Here is an 18128-nt window from a genome sequence, read left to right as displayed (position 1 = left end):
ACAGGATTGTTCTATGCACCGGAATGGTGAGCTCACGTTGGATGAGCGTGGCTAGATGCGCTCCTGCGAGGGCTGCGCAGAGCTCTAGACGTGGGATAGACTGTTGCTTGCGTGGGGCTATTCTCGAGCGGGCGAGGATGAATGCTGTGTAGATCTCTCCCCCCTCTTCTTGGGCCCGCAAGTAGGCTACTGATCCGTAGGCGACCTCGGAGGCGTCACTGAAGACGTGTAAATCCATTTTACATGTCTCTGGCCTCACCGTGGGTGGGAAGTAGCTTCGGCGTATATTAACGCCTGGGAGTGAGTGGAGTTCCATCTCCCACTCTCTCCAGGTGGATGCAAGGTGTGCGGGAATGGGGTCGTCCCAGCCCTGGTCCTTGTCCCACAATGCTCGTACAATCATCTTTGCCCTGGTGGTGTACGGTAGTATACATCCTAACGGGTCATATTGTCGGGCGAGTGTTCTGTACACACTCCGTCTGGTGGTCGGTATTGCCGTCGACCTTCCCTGCTGCGTGGTCAGGGGTTTGTGTCTATAGTGGAGCGAATCTGTTTTGAAGCGCCACACTAGTCCTAGTGTCATCTCTTGGGCTTCTCCTGGGATTGTGGCCATCCAGGTCTCGCTGCTCGCTGCCTTGTCCTCGGAGGAGAGGCTGCGCAGTACGTGCGGATCGCTGCTGGCCCACTGCCTGAGATCAAAGCCGCCTTTGATCAGAGAGGCGCGGAGTTTATGTAGGAGAGCCTCGGCTTCTTCCTGGGTCGAAACGCTTTGTAGACAGTTATCTACGTAGAAGCTGTTCTTCACACTGTGTCGGACCTCTTCGTCCGCTGCTGGGTCCTCTGCGACATGTCTCTGTAGTGCAAATGTAGCACAGCATGGGCTGCATGTAGTTCCGAAAGGGAGGACTTCCCATTGGTAGATGGCTGGGTGCTCATCTCCTGGCCTCTCTCTCCATAGGAACCGCAACAGGGGCTTGTCCTCCTCTACTAATCTCACCTGCAGGAACATCCCTTTGATATCCCCGCTGATAGCCACCTTGTCCTGGCGGAAGCGGAGTAGTACGCCTAGTAGGGAGGGGCCGAGTGTAGGACCGGGCAATAGCTCTTTATTCAGATTTTGGGATCCGATCTGGTAGCTGCAGTTAAACACGATGCGGTCTTTGCCGTTGTGATGAACCTTGTGGTGGGGCACGTACCACGATTCAGTCGTCTGGTCGGCCTCTTTAATGTCAATCTTTGTGACGTGTCCCGCTGTGATGAGCTTCTCAATCTCAGCGCGGTATACACTTTCTTGGGCGGGGTCCTTGGCTAAGCGCCGCTCTGTGTTTAGTAGGTACCGCTCTGTGGCGTCTTTCTTTGCGTGAAAGGTAGGCATCCCTTCCCGCCGCAGGAGTGGCGTGGCGTATCTCAACACGCCGCTGACTGGGACTCTCTTTGTTCCCGTCTCGAGGAGGTTAATGGCGTAGATGTCGTCTTTAGAGCGATTGTCTTTCTTTTCGTTCTTAAAGGGCATTTGTTCTAAGGTCCATAGCCTCTCTACATGCTGCAGGAGTGCGGTGTCTCCCTCTGTGACTCGGGAGTGGAGACAGCTAGTGGCTGTGGTTCGGTTGAGAGATTTGGCGAGTGGGCCTTGGAGAGTCCATCCTAGGCGGGTCTCGACTGCTGCAGGACAGCCTCTGGGTCCGGTATGAACCCGGTCTATCGGGACAATGAGGTCTGCATGGTCGGAGCCTATCAACAGTGTCGGGGTAGCACCGTCTATGAGTGGGATCGGTAGCTTGCGTAGATGTACATATTTCTCCATCAGCTTGGCTACGGGGTATGTGTACCGCGAGAGTCCTATTTCTTGGCTGGTGAAAGCGTCTGTAATCCTGTACCGTCGCTCGGGCTGGCCGCTTGCTGCGATAGAGAATGAGACATTCTCGCCCTTTATCGTTTTCAAATCTCTTCTTATTGTCCGAATTGTCATTTGGTTTTCGCTCCCCCGCAGCCCTAGCTGGGCCACAGCGGACGCGAGCAGAAGGGTCTTCTCTGACCCGTCATCAAGGACGGCGTAAGTGTCCATGACTTTATTCTGGTAGCTCAATGTCACACGGACTACCTTTAAGAGCACTCTGGCTCCGCTGCTGCTGGCGGGGTCGATGTACATGACGCTTGCTTTGCTGCTTGATGGTGCGGGTGGAGGCCGCCGTCTGTTACCGTCGTGGAGTATGTCCAGATGGGCTCCATCGCACCGACTGCACTTTTTCTTTAAGCGGCATTCGGCTGCCATGTGTGATCGCGCACAGCGAAAACAGCGTCTGTTGGACTTTATCCATTGACTCGCTTCCTCCGCATTCATCTTGGGGAATGAGTCACATTGTGACAGCCAGTGTTCTTTCTCACAGTAGGGGCACACTATCTTCCACTTCTCCTTTCTTGAGGGGGTACTGTGGCTCCTACTGCTTGGCACTGACTCCGATTGGTGCATGACAGTCACCGATCTTCTTCCATCATTTAGTCTCCTGGTTCCTTCTCTGGAGCCAGGGGTGCTCCGTCCGAATGTATCTAGCCGTAAGCTGCTGACTTCTCTCGCCAGGAAGTCGGCTAGATCGAGGAGGTTCGGTTCGGGGCCATTAGGGTCTCGGTGGTCTCTCTGCCGCCTAAAGCGCTCCTGTCGGGCGGGCGGTAGCTTCTCCAAGATCCTCTCTACATTTGAGTTGGCGTATAGTTCATGCCTACCCTTTTCCCTCTGCGCTCCCAGCATCCCTACCAGGGACTGCACTCTGATGGACAGGTCGTCCAGTGCTCGATTGTCTGTTGCTGGGGGTAGGCGGTCGATGTGCCTGATCTCCTGGATCACGTAATCCCATATACGTCCATATCTCTGGTCCAGCGCTACCAGCGCTGCGGTGTATGGGGTCGTGGAAGTGGCGTAGGCGAGCGCTATGTTGTGCGCGCGGGGTACCTTTAAATGCTTCAGTAGTATCGCGTATTTATGGCGTTCATCAATGACATCCACCAACATTGTCTCCAGACACATGCGGAGCTCCGTATACTGGGCCCGGTTCTCCTGGGTGAAGTCTGGTACCATAGGTGGGCCAATGTATGACGCGGATTGTTGATACATCGGCGAGCGTTGGGGGAGAGGCCTCCTAGGCGAGTCTCCTCCTGCTCCTTGGCGTGGGCTGGTACCGGCTGTGTACCATGGCCCGCTGGTCCAGGTGCTGTTCCTCGGTGCGGGTCGTGCATCGTGCTCACCCGTGAATAGCGTCGGGGGTCTGTAGCGCAGCTCCGCGGGGGTATAGCCTGGGCTGTACTGGACCTCCTGGTCCGGTAGAGTACTGTGCTGTCGTCGGGCGTGGTTCTCCTCCTCTTCCTCTTCGTCTTCCGTTAGGTCATCCAGGGCTTGTAGTCTCTGATTTAGCCTCTCCGCAGTGTATGCTGCTCCTTCCCGGTGGCTGGGTCTCGCTTGGACCGGTTGGGGAAGGGGGTCTGCGGGGGGTATAAACCTCGTCTGTTGGTCAAGTTCAGGGTCGCTTACTCGGCTAGGGGATGCCGCCCTGGAGTGATGTCTAGACGAGTTCCTGGAGCCTCTGGTGGAGGGAGGGGGTGTTGTCCTTCTGATCAGCTGTTCTATTAGTTGCGCTTGTGCTCTGTCGCGCTCGGCTTCGCGCTTGGTGAGATCCGATTCTCTCTGGGCACCGGTGGCGGCGCGCTGGGCGTCGGCCCGGTCTCTTGCCATATTCTCTTCCATCTGAATGCGTCTTATTTCCAGGCGTATGTGCTCTTCTTCGCTCCGTTGCTGTATCTGCAATCGATCGCGTTCACCCTGGAGTCTATCGCGTTCAGTAGAGGCTTTCAGGCTGACGAGGAATGCCTGCTGTAGTGTCCTCTCTGCCTCGCTGGGAGAAGACGGTTGTATAGGGGAGCCGTCCCTTGGGGTACTCCGTGCGGAGTCTTGGAGCTCTATCTCCACGGTGCTCTCCTCATCTTCTTCCGTGCCGAGTTCTCTCTCGGTAGTGTTGTCTTCCTCCCGGGACTCGTCGGGGACTACTTCTTCGGTATTGGCGGGGTGTAATGTCATGTCTGGTTCCCCCTGGTCCCCACCGTGAGCTGGGTCAGTTACGTTAGAACCCATAGGGGCCTCTATGGTCGGGGTAGCCTGGTCGTTAGGGTTAGACATAATTTTACTTTCTAGTTTTACCGCGTTTACTGTTGGTAGAAGACTAGGTTGTTGACTGACAGCGTAAGCCTCTAGGTACTGAGGGAGCTGTCGTTTGCGCCGCGGGCGTTGTTGGTTAGGAGGATCGTTTCGTGGAGTGTTCATCATAGGCCATTTTAATATTAATAACACTATATTAATATTACACTGATTACCCTCCGGCTCGAAGGACCAATTGTAACTGAGGGGTACAATTCCCTGACTGTATGGTTAGATATGATACTTACTACCACTACCTCTTGTACTTTAGACTCTGGCCACCCAGTACTAGGTATAAATAATTATGATAAACACTCCCACCTGTGGTGAAACGGATCCAACACAAATGTACCAAGTCGAAAGTCTGCGTTTAATAATAATACATAGCAAAGGGTATGTACAACGATCACTTAATTACATTTATGATTTGAAATAGTATGCACTTTTATGGCAAATGAGTATTCGTAGGTAGATCAATATCGAATGTCCAATCTCTGATTGCGCAGGAAGCAAATATACAACCTGGAATATTTAGGGAACAATAGCAATGATACTTGAATGATTATATAGCTGGATACACTAGGGGGAGGTTCCGACTGCTTGTAGGACAGCTGGAGGGGGGGGGGGTAGAGTCTGGCTGTATCCCGTCTGGCCGAGGGTATCCTGGGAGAGCCCACAGTCGTGCGACCCGGTGCCCAGCGATCCTCGATCCACAGATGAAAGCAGTTGGACTCTCTGTGGCCGGCGTCCTCCGGTCCACGATGGAGAGACGTGAGGCGACCTCGTCGTGTAGAGCGTCTTCTCACCTGTCGTCCTCTCCGGGGGGGGTATTTCCAACACACCGCAGTGTTGGCCTTTATCCATAGAATAATCAAAGTACTCAAAGCATAATCCAAGCCGGGGAAGGCTAGCCGTCGTCGGTAGAATAATCCAATATACAGGTCCACTCGCTCTTTGGCCTGGAGCTCCTCGGGTGCAGCTTCACGTGGGGTCAACCACCCTGGATAAGCGTCCAGCTGATGCCCGAAACGATGGGGGGTGCTGATTACTATAGAACTCTTACCGCACGAGGCACTACATATGAATAGACTATTATTAGATTAATAGAATACGTCCAACTCGACGATATAGTGCCAAATATGACTATTCAAATATTAATATACACGATGTCTCAATGCCGATACTGGGCCGAATTGGCCTTACTGCCCACACGTGGTTCGCGGGGAGGCTTTTGCGTCTGTCACTCTGTTGGAGGGTAAGGAACTGGACTAAAAAGAAAGCTCTACTTTAATAGCGCAGTATATATACGCACTATGAACAAATAGTACCATTAGTGGTGCGGTAGACATATTCCTACGCGGAACTAGGACTTGTCCATACATGTTGAGCGGTACGATTGAACCTGGTCTGAGGGGTATGGCGACCTGGCACCAAGGTCTCGTCCAATGGTAGAATGGAGACTATTATGGGATGTTCAGTAGACTAGAAGGGATATTCAATGCATATTGTACAAGGAATATACAAGGGATATCAGGGGATATCAGGGGATATACAAATACAATTAAATATATATATATAAATAAATATATATATTCGGTTTAATCTGATCCTTCAGAACAATAAGTGTAAAGTTTTTTTCTTCTTTTTTTGGTGTAAATAAAAAGAAACTGCCAGATATTGAAAGTTGAAGTAATCCTGGAAAAGGAGGTAAGATCACTCACTCCTAGTACATTATTTTGACAAAACACAAAGAAAATACAGATGGAATTTGTATTTAGTTTTCCCACTAATCACTATAATGGTCATAACTTTTGAACAATATATGATATTTCTAATCTGTCAGCTGTTCTATATTGCCCACATAATTGTCTATATCCCATACCCTCTAAGTTTCCTGCTAGCTAGTAAAGTGGTTGAGAATGCAGTTGTTTGTTGAAATGTGGTGGCCGGACAAGATTTTTGTAATAATTTCTGTATCAAATATGAAAGATATGAATAATAATAATCATGATAATCACACAGATATTTTATATCATTTGAAAGCCCTAGTTGTTATCTTCAAAATGGTACTATATATATTTACTTTGAGCATTCATTTGCATAATGGAATGTTGATGCTTAGGGCTAAAGATAATGTGCAATTTTGGCCACTTGTAGCGTGCATGAGCCGAACACACATCGGGCCGTGTTCGGTAGCGCCGAAGAAGTAGAAGCTTCACGACACAAATCCACATGGGGAAAACAGCTAAATATTTGTCTCAAAATTCCATACGTAACTCCAAGATGATCAAGCGTGTCCTTAGAATTCTGTACGTAAATCTAAGCAGATCAAGCATGTCCTTATGATTTACGAAACACAAATTGAGAGGTGTGTGTGTGTGGATCGTTTTTACGATTGTGGATTATACTTTTGCGTTTGTTTATTTTTGATAGAAATCTACCTCCATAGGAAGAAGCATACACTTATTTAATCCCACCCATTTTTACTCATCAGATCAGATCATACTATATTATATTTACTAATTCATACATTACTAGACTTATATTGAAAAAAAATTATGTAATGTGTTATTTAAATAATATTTAATGTGTTATTTAATAGGGAAGCTGTCGTCTAAAGGCTAGAGAAGTGCACTCGTGGACCAGAAGGGTTGATTCCGGACCAGCAGGAGGATCTGGGTGGGTTTACTGAATGAATAATGAAAGATCACTACAGCCAAGTTCCATACTGTAGGTATTTTGTCCCCACGGCAATACGGCTGCTGAATGAGATGGCTGTTCCTTCTGCAGAAGCTGACAGAGTGCTGTTAGCTCACTGCCTGTCTGTTACTTTTTTAATTCAGTGTGTGTGTGTTATTGTTTTGTTTTTCTTTCTTGCGGCGTGATCATGCAAATTTGCCCTGCAGAGAATAATAAAGTTGATGTTGACTAATGTACCGCTGAAGTGCCCTTGAGCAAGGCACTTAACCCCCAACTGCTCCAGAAGCTGCACAGTAAATTAACAAATTTAATTTTGAACTAATCAATTTTAAGTTTGGCATGTCACCAACTGGTATGTACTGGGAAAATATAATTGAACCTCTCCCTGTCACGAGTTCCAATCAGAAAGCTCAGAATAATTGGAGTTCCCTGAAATGAGCCCCCCCCCCCCCCCCCGCCCACTCACTCAGTCATCAGCACTGGAATGGAGTGAAGCAGTGATTGGCTGCTACGCCGGTGTGACAAACCAGCCAAGGCTTCAATAAATGATCAAAGTAGCCTATAGAGACTAAAGACGCACATGAACAGCATGACATTGCTTGGGAGTCAGGAGTCTAGGGGAGTTCAATTTGAGAGAAAAAAAAACAGTAGAAGACTGTGGTTGTACTGAGAAGCTCCCAGGTGTGAATGTGTGTAACTGTGTGTGAAGCAGTGCGACAAAGCAATACGTGCTCGGCGAATCTACCCTGGGTAAATTAAGGTTTAAAGATTTAAGAAATGTCATTGTTTTCTATTGACTAACGGAACGTAGACCAATCTCGGTCACTCTCTTTGTCTGGGAATGCCCAAAACCAAATTCGGTCACGCCCCATTTTGTGCGACATCCAGGCTTTTTTTACTGTCAGCGTTTGGGAATTTCATGTCGACAGGTAGGTGAAGTGAAATTATACTTATTTTAGAATATATATATCAAATTCCATGAGTATTCATCTATATTTAGTAATCTAAGATATGAATTAGATATTAGATATGAACGTATGTACCAGTAAAAAGTGGGAATCTCTAGAATGTGTTTTGGGCGACGGTCTTTACAAGTGTGCGGGTAGCCGGACTTCCGGTTCCGATCAGCAACGCATGGCTGGCTGATTTTGCGGAGCTCTGCAACCATGCCACATTAACCTTGATTCCGTTTGAATTTTTTATACCATTTAATTTAGTTGACGTTAGAATCATGTCTAAACAGACGCAGACCAGGATGGGAACCCTGACCCCTGGAACGCCATGGATAAGGAACTCATTAGGTCGATATTCCGTGAGGAAATAGACGCTATCGTGGCTAAGCTAACCGGCAGAGTGGATGCGCTGCAGGAGACAATGGCCAGCATAGACACACGGTTAGCCATGGCGGAGGAAGGTCTATTTGCAGTCGTGGAGGTGGCTGATACCAACGCCACGGAGATATCGTACTTGAAGGACAAACTACGAGCTAGTGAGATGAAATCGGCAGATCTGGAGGACCGTGGCAGGAGATGCAATGTTAGAATATACGGGCTACCCGATGGAATGGAGGAGGACGAGCCGATTAAGTTCCTCGAGGAAATGATACCGAAATGGTTCCCGAAGCTAGCCCACCCCGAGATTGAGAGAGCTCACAGGATCTTCAGACCCGCTACCCTGATGAAGAGCGAGCGTACAAACCCTCGCACATTCATCTTTTGCTGCCTGAGGTTCCAGACAAGACAGCATATTTTGAAAGAGGCCAGGCTGAATCCTCCGGTGGTGAATGGCCGTACCATGAGATTCGCCGCTGACTTCAGTGACTACACAGCGAGGCGCTGCAGAGCTTTTGCCGGGGCCATGGATTTAGCACGGGAGAGGGCGGTGGAGGTATACCTACTGTTCCCGGCAACGCTGAAAGTAAAGACGGGACGGGGAGAGGTGTCGTGCAACCGTCTATTCAAGTCACCATCCGAGGCGGAGGACTTCATTCGGAAAGGCAATACAGTCATTCCGGCTGAGAGGAACAGACCGGCCCCGGTGGAGCAGACTCTGAGCGACGGGGAGTGCGAGGCCGGAGCAGGTACCTGAGGCTGGCTTCACACGTGGCCTGCTAGCATGCTAGCTATCCAAGCTAGCGGCCCTGAAGAGTAGAGCGGGCTCCACACGTGGGCTGCTAGCATACTAGCTAACCAAGCTAACGGCTCTGGTGCACAAGGGCTGTTAGCACACCGGCTAGCTATCCAAGATAGCACTGTTGTAAACACGGCCGATCGCAGTTTTCTCAGTCCTCAGAACGGTAATACTTGACTTCTCTATACGGTATTGTCTCAGTCACGAGCATGATTACTGACTATTTGAAAGGTAATTCAGACGTCCTTTACTCTTATCGGTTTTTTCTTTATTCTTTATCTCTTGCCTTTTTTATCATCTGACACTCGAACTATGCATTGAACTGCGCAGAGATTGTTACGTATATTTGTTATCTTTATCCGGCTCTGACCGGGCGAAATTAATATCACAATTTTCACTCAAACAGACTGTATGTGCTTATGAACCGTTCAACCAAGGGGGGTGACCCCCTTGCAACGAACTGTCTGCGGGTGGCAGATCAAGACTCTCCTAACGCTGCGGATACTGCATGCTTTAAACTGTGTATATGTTGTGGTGCTCTACTTCAAGGGAATCACGTTCAGTCATACTGCAACCTGGTTGGAGTATGGCTAATTTAAACATCTTGATCTGGAATACAGGGGGTCTTAATATTCCACATAAACGCACAAGTGTACTAACATGGTTGAAAAGGCAGGAGGTGGATGTGGCTTTGCTGAGTGAAACGCATCTTTTAAAGGCTGACAGTGCTAAACTTGCAAACATTTTATCATAATATAAGCTCCTCTTCTTTTAGCACTAAGTCTCGTGGAGTAGCCATAGTGGCTAAGCGAAAGTTGAATATTAAATTATTAGACGTGTGGTCTGATGCAGAAGGTCGAATTACTATTGCGAAGATGGAATACACTAACAGGAAAATTGCTCTTATAGCCGCTTATGCCCCTAATGTGTATGACGCTTCCTTTTATACTGCACTCACTACAGAGATGTTGAAACTACCTGAGTACTCATTTATAGTGGGTGTTGATTTTGTTAGGGTTTGAAACCGACCTCAAACGCACGGCACAGACAGGTAGTTCAGAGTTAGCCAAATACTAGGGCGTATTTATTTTCAGAGTCAAAAAGGAGCAAGTAACAATCTTGAAACAAAGGGAGACTGCCTTCAGCAGAGTTATCTGCGGCTCTGCAGATCCTCTTGGTGTTCGAGGTGGGGAAACGGTATTGACGCTGAAGCGGCTCTGCAGATACTCCCAGCTTCAACTCGAGGTGGAAAAGAGAGAGAGAGAGAGAGAGAGAGAGGTAAATAACAGTCCACATCACACAGAGGCAGTGCGGTCTCCTCCTCCCTTAGCTGAGTCCAGAACAAACAAAACGATATCTTCAGTGTTCACCACAACACACAATTTAGCTGAGGGTCAGTGCAAAACAAAAACGATAAACTTCTGTGTCTCTTCTAAACACACACCCCAGCTGAGTCCAGTGCAAGCAAATGATAAATCTTCAGTGTCTCCTTTAACACACAACTTAGCTGAGTCAAGTGTAAGCAAAAATAGAACTCTTCAGTGTTCTTCAAAACACACAAAACAGAATCGTCCAAAAAAGGGTTTGGTTCAAACTCACCCAAGCGCAAGAGTAAAGCGGGTAAACGAGGCGCAGCTCAAAACGGGGGACAAGGTCTTCACCAGCGGCAATCCACAGATGTCCTGGAGGGAGAGTAGACGAGGCACAGCAACGGGGAACAACAGGCAGAAACAGAAGTATTCAAAACGACCCGACCTCGATTGAAGGGAAGTCCCAGTATAAAAAGCCTCTGGGGCGCTAATCAAAAACTATGACAGGTGCGCGCTGGAATTGATACTTGCTCCAAAAGCGTGTGGCGGGGAATGCACCAATCAACACAGCACCTTAAAGGAGCGGAGCGTGTGGCGGGGAACGGACCAATCAACACAGTACCTTAAAGGAGCGGAGCGTGTGGCGGGGAACGGACCAATCATCACAGTACCTTAAGAAGCCTGTGGTGGGGAATGAACCAATCCTCACAGATTTCAATGCCATTTGGGATCCATTGATTGATAAATCCGGTGATGCTGAAACCCACGATCAGAAGCAAGCTACCGCGGCCCTACGTGACTGGTCTAAAGACACAGGGGTTACTGATATGTGGCGGTTACTCAACCCAACTGCGCGAGACTACTCTTTTTTCTCCGCGAGACATAAAACTTTTTCCAGAATTGATTATGTTTTTTCCTCCCCTAGGCTATTCGATAGCTTTGACGTTGACTTGAGGCCCATTGCACTGTCAGACCACAAATACTTCCTCCTTAAGGGTTCACTCAGTAAAATGATGTCCCGTGCCCCTAGATGGTGCTTTAACTCAACGCTGCTGAAGAACGAGGAATTTAACCTACAATTTAAGGAGAAGCTCATTGAATTCTTGCAGTTTAATGCTGGATCGGTACAGGACCCCAGAACTTTGTGGAATTCGGTTAAGGGGTTTATTAGAAGTAACACCACTCTATTTGCTTCCAATCTCCACAAGGGTCGTCTCTCCAAGTTAGTAGAATTGGAAGAGCTTCATAAAACAATGATGTCTTCTATGCAGCACAGATACTCTTGCCGACTGGAGCTCCAAATTAAAATGGTGAAAAAGGAGATTAATTCCATTTTAACAGTCTGAATTTCAAATTCACAGAACAAGACAACACTACTACTTTCATGGCTCTAGACCAGGGGTCTCAAACTCAATTTACCTGGGGGCCGCTGGAGGTAGAGTCTGGGTGAGGCTGGGCCGCATCAAATATTCCACAAGAAAAGGGTTTCAAGTATTCAAAAAAAAGTACAACTGATCCAATCTTCTCAATCTTTAGCAATAACATTTCAGAACATGAACAGTTCTTCAGAACATGAACGGTTCTTCAGGCTTCTCAGTGGTGTCAGTGGACTCATCCACAGCTATGGAAATGCACTGTGCATTTTTTTTATAGATTGGGGGCCCCACATTTTTTTATAGATTGGGGGCCCACAAAATTGATTCTTTCATGGGGCCCAGAATCTCCAGCTACGCCCCTGGCTGGGACTCAGGATGAACGCATATTTTTCCGTCCATTCACCTTTGAATTGCAGTCGACTTTTCTTTTACTGACCATCTTTGAAAATGCCATATTTTTCTGCTGGCTGCCTGCTGGCGAAAATAGGCTAATAGCTACATTTATCTCACAGAGATAAAACTGGGAGTGAGTTTACTGTAGATGCGCTTTCAACTCTGCTCCAACTTGAACTGAAAGAGAGAGATGACATGCAGTCCGTGAAGACCCGCCCTACTCCCCTACTCTGCCTCTGATTCGCAGACTGTGGGTGAGGGGGAAAAACGCTGACGGGACGCGTATGTGATTGGACCAGACCTAGGCCTGCCACGATAACACATTTTGCTGGGCGATTAATTGCCCCCGAAAATATCGCGATAAGCGATATTATTGCGACCGGTTAGAGAATTTTTTTTTTGGAGAAATTTATTTCCCAAAACTTTTATTTTGAAGCCCACCGCTCCGTCTTTTCCGGTGTTTAAGACTTTTATTTTGAAGTCCACCGACCGGACCGGAAGTATTGTTGTGATTATCAGGTACTTTTTGGGTACCAGAAAAGTCACGTGAAACACTGCAGACCACTGAATAGAGACGCGTCTCTAGGATTTCATAATCATTATGTTTGCAGCAGGCACAAGTGCAATAAACAAAGGATACAGTCACTGTGTATTCTGCCTCATTTATTGATTAAACAAAACCGACATCAACACAATTTGCCACCGAGCGGAGAGTTTAGTCTCGCAAAAAGATCGCTGACTTGTTAAGGCTTGTTGTTAGGTTAGGTGCTAATGTTGTGCTAGCGTTTTAGCATGGCTATCGTACATAGCGTGATCAATATAACTCGCTATTGATTGTTTGTATGAGTAACGTTAATGCTAGTAGAATAGACACAACGTGAGGTAATCACCATCCATTTTAAACCGGTTATTACCTAATGCTAACGTTAGCAAATAGACGCGACTGGTAACGTTACAGCTTGTTAGCCTAATGCTCGTTAACGTTAGCATAGACAGCCTAGCTAACGTTAACGCTTGTAGAATAGACACAATGAGAGGTAACGTTAGCGTTAGCAGAATAGACACAACGAGGGTCTCGTTAATGTTGTTATTGATTGATTGATTGAAAACTGTGTTTACTCTGTTTGTATGAGTAACGTTAATGCTAGTAGAATAGACACAATGAGGGGTAACGTTAGCCCCACGGAGCTCCTGTGCTGTGCTCTGTAGTAAAGCCAGCGGCCCGCCTCCCAACACGGACAGTGACTGACAAGGGGCACTGGGTCCGCCTCATTAAAACAAACGCGCAAATAGCAATTAATCGCGCCCGTCAAAATCATTGCATTCATTTTAATTATCGCGGCAATTAATCGATTTATTGCTTATCGCGGCAGGCCTAACCAGACCCGTACACACAGACATGCAGAGCACTGCTCGCAGAGGAGAGAGATAGCGAGGATGCATTTGCTTCCACTTCGGAATCACGTTTCAACCAAGTCACTAACATAACGTTGCTGTCATGAGCCTGCGCTATGGTAGCCTACAAGTGATAAAATAAATAAAACGTCCAACTCTCGCGCAACGACTCGGCAAACAGTTGCGCGCGGGCCGCATTAACACTAAACGCTGATGTCCAGTAGGGGGCCGCAAAATATTATCCCGCGGGCCGCAATTGACCCGCGGGCCGCGACTTTGAGAACCCTGCTCTAGACCTAGTCACCTACTGGCTATGAAGATACGGGCCAGTGAACAATTTGCAGATATCCCTGCCATTAAGAATCAACAGGGGGAGATAACCACCAACCCCAACAAAATCAACGATACATTTCGCTCGTTTTATTCCAACCTGTACGAGTCAGAAGTGGTCTATATCTTATGTTTGTATGCCAGTGGTGATGTTCCTAACAAATTTTCGTTGTACCAACAATGACAAATAAAGATCTATTCTATTCTATTCTATGATCACACCAAGCTGGAGGACTATCTTAGTCAAATTAACTTACCACAAATCTCAGAGGCTGACGCTAAACGGTTAGCTGAACCTATCACACTAGAGGAGCTCAGGGAAGCAATTGCTGATATGCAGCGGGGCAAGGCTCCTGGTTGGGACGGAATTCCACTGGAACTCTATACTGCGTTCTGGGATGTACTCGGTCCCTTATTACTTTCAATGATTTTACACTCAGTCGAAGAGGGCCATTTTTCCAGGGATGTCAATATGGCACTTATATCTGTTCTACTCAAGAAAGATAAGGATCCCACCGAATCGCAGCTATAGACCCTTAAGTCTCCTCGGAGCCGATCTCAAGCTATATGCTAAGGTGCTAGCCATCCGACTTCAAAAGCATATGACATCTCTGGTTAACCCCGATCAGACTGGCTTTATAAGAGGCCGGCTGGTCACGGATAATATCAGACGGTTACTGCATGTGATTGATGCCAGCAAGGATGTCGCAACCCCTACGGCTGTCATGTCCTTAGACGCGATGAAGGCCTTTGACAGATTGGAGTGGTCATATTTGTGGGCAGTCCTTAAAAGGATGGGATTGGGTGAGGGGTTCATTCACATGATCAAAGTTCTCTACACAGGTCCTTCGGCCATGATCTTAACAGGGAAACTCTGCTCACCACTCTTCGCTGTCTCGCGCTCTTCTAGACAGGGTTGTCCTCTTAGTCCCGGACTCTTTGCTTTATCACTCGAACCTCTAGCTCAGTACATAAGACAATCCCAGATTATATCTCCTGTGTCAATTAAGGGCACACATCACCATATCAGCTTATACGCGGATGATGTACTCCTATTTATGCAGAACCCCGCCGTCTCTCTACCCCATCTTCTCCAAGTAATAGATGACTTTGGCAGTCTGTCTGGGCGTGACACACAGAAAACACGTACTAACCGCCATAAATGGCACACGCATTCCCCCCTATTCAATAACAACTTACTCCTTATTGGGCAACGACCCCTTAGATACCCTAGATGGGAAGGGAAAGGCATCCATACATTGGGGGATATCTTTGATGACTCTGGTCTCCGATCTTTCCAGGATCTATCCATCGGATATGATCTCCCCGGAAACTCATTTTTCTTTTATTTACAAATGAGAGCAGCTCTGAAGGCTCATGGCGTTCCATGGGACGCTCCACTAGAGCGACACCGGTTTCACAAATTATTTTATGACAGGGAGACATCGAGAGGCTTCGTCTCTGACTTTTATCGGCACTTACTTATGTCCTCATATAAGGACCTACCCCTAGATACAATTTGGAGAAAGGATATCCCTGAGTTGGATATAGATTTTGATTGGGATGCAGTCTGGGAAAATATTAGGCTATCATCACGCAACCCAGATCACCAACAGATTCATCAAAATTTTGTTCATAGGACTTATTTGACCCCCAGGCGATTGAACATAATGGGTCTCAGACCTGACTCTCGATGTACCTTGTGTCCAAATGGTGCCATTGGAACATATATGCATATGTACTGGGAGTGCCCTCCTGTTGAGATCTTCTGGGAAAATGTTACCTCTCAGCTATCAGAGATTTTCTCTTTGACCATTCCGACCTTGCCTTCTGTATTATTGTTAAATGATGTTTCTCAATTGCCGACCTCTGTACATGTAAAGAGACTCATTTTGGCTGGCCCTTACGGCTGCCAAAAAGTTGATTGCCTCACGCTGGATACAACCAGATAAGTTATGTCCGAAGGTATGGATTCTCACCTATCTTGATGTTATTTATTTGGAGATTTCCACTGCACGTGTCATAGGTGTTAATGAAGCCAATATCGCGGTCTGGTTGGCTGTGGTGGAAAAGCTAAAAGAACGCATTTGACTTTGGAAATTGAGTACTGAATAAGGTATTATGTGAATGTCTCACGTTGGGGTCCTGGGGCGAGAGGGGGGTGGGTGGGGGGGAGAACGAGCGAATATTCATGTATGTTGGTGTTTTTTTTGTTTTATTTATTATTTTTCATTCTTTGGTGTCCTATGTATATTTTCTGACCCCCTTCTGATCTGGGTCTGGTGGTCGTGGACTCGGACTGTGGGGGGCCGTGGTTCGGGGTCTCTGCGGGTCGAGGCACTAAAGAGGCGTGGTGCTTTGGCTGTGGGTCCTCCGGGGGTTGTGGCTTGCGGCTGCCGGGCCTGGAGGTGGAGGGGGCTCGGGAAGCCCGTTTTATAGTAAATGTTTTATTTTCCTTATACTTTGTGACAACTTATTTTGACTGGTTATGTATGTAAATGTATAATCTGTCTAAATTATTGTCTAATCATTGTTGTGTTAGTTTATGTTTTTGGATGTCTTTTATGTATTATTGTTATTATTGTGTTGTGAGTTGTGTTGTTTCATGTTTGAAAAATGGAAAATAAAAAAGATTTTATCACAAAAAGAAAAAGTGTGCGGGTAGCCTCTCTAATCAACTTGACGTTATACACAACACTTTCTGTTGTCAGTAGATGGCAGCATTGGTTTAAAAGGTGAAAATGTTATGACTACAAAATGACTACAAATCCCAAGACCTTTATCACCTAGTTGTTCACAGGTCAGCACCGGATTAGGAAAACACAGGAGCGTTAAACTATTAATGCGACCTGCACATAGTAACCGAGAATGGTCACCTAATTATCTTAACAAAAGTGCATCATTAGCATTATGTTTGTTGTCTAAAGGGGAACATAATGGTACAATTTAAGATTTTAATGTTATCCGCATATAAAGGACAAATAAAACATTGTTAATTTGTAAGAAACCTCAATGAAAACGGCGCAGGGTAAGTTATATTCGCTATTGTTATGAAAATGTGATAGAATCCTATAAAAATGTGGACGCATTTGGTCACTGTGACGTTAAAGCACGTTTAGGAATAAGGTGACATGGGAGGCTGATGCTTCCATGGTAACAGTACAACTGACAGACAGACAGACAGACAGACAGACAGACAGACAGACAGACAGACAGACAGACAGACAGACAGACAGACAGACAGACAGACACACACACACAGACACAGACACACACACACACACAGACACACACACAGACACACACACACAGACACACACACACACACACACACACACACACACATACACACACACACACACACACACACACACACACACACACACACACACACACACACACACACACACACACACACACACACACACACAGTACAATCCAATATCATCTAACACCCACCTGGATCTTCAATTGCCAGGTTCTTCATTAACCACTGTACAATATCTGCTCCTGTAAACAGGTTAGAGAGAGAGAGAGAGAGAGAGAGAGAGAGAGAGAGAGAGAGAGAGAGAGAGAGAGAGAGAGAGAGAGAGAGAATGTTATACTTCTCAGCTGCCCACCATCCCCGTGGGAGAACTCACACACAACCTAACATGCTTTTCTCTCTGTCTCTCCGGCTGACAGGGGGAAGCAGGTAATAAGAGAAATAAAGGGAGAGGGGGAAAGATAGAGAGGACAATCGATTGGGGAGAATGAAGAAGGGGAGATTAAGACAGAGGCAGGCGGCGGCTAAGTGGCGCAGTGGGCAAGGCGCTCGCCACTAGTGCAGGAGATGCTGGGTTCGAGCCCAGCTCTCGGCATTGCTACCAGCTTGGCTGGTCGTTCATACTAACACAATTGGCAGTGTTAGGGGTGGGAAAGCTGGTGGGTGGGTCCTGGTTGTTGTAAACAGCGACTCCTACAGTTCGGTCACGGCGCCTGCTCAGCGAGGAAAGGATCTAAGGGGGGTAGTGTGATCCTTCCACACGTTACACCCTCTCAGTGAGAGTCCGCGCTGCCAGGTGAAAAGAAGCGGTTGATTCCAGCTCTCTACATTGTTTTCAGTTTGGCTGGTCGTCCGTACTAATACAATTGGCAGTATTAGGGGGAGGGAAACTGATGGGTGGGGATCGGACGTTGTGGACAGCGACTCCTACAGGTCGGTTGGTGCGCCTGCGCAGTAGAATCAAGAAGCGACGGGGGCGGCGTCCCTCCAAAGCGCAGACCCCTGACGCTGAAAGATCGCGCCGCGCAGGTGAAAAGATACGACGG

The 18128-nt window shown here is 47.3% G+C and overlaps 1 protein-coding gene across 1 annotated transcript in view; it reads right to left on the bottom strand.

Moving 5' to 3' along the window:
- The window catches only part of rgs6 (regulator of G protein signaling 6), a gene marked incomplete at its 5' end in the record, with an annotated part of 260843 nt that overhangs the window by 50706 nt on the left and 192009 nt on the right, over positions 1–18128 (bottom strand). Inside the window, one exon of the mRNA XM_084314216.1 lies at positions 17277–17327. Coding sequence (XP_084170342.1) covers positions 17277–17327 — 51 coding nt within the window. The remainder of the gene's footprint in view (positions 1–17276; positions 17328–18128) is intronic.

The sequence above is a fragment of the Notolepis coatsorum genome, assembly GCF_963971535.1.
Source record: "Notolepis coatsorum genome assembly, chromosome: 5".
Classification (NCBI taxonomy): domain Eukaryota; kingdom Metazoa; phylum Chordata; class Actinopteri; order Aulopiformes; family Paralepididae; genus Notolepis; species Notolepis coatsorum.
Note: the sequence above shows the minus strand (reverse complement) of the source record. Positions and strands in the feature narration are given on the sequence as shown.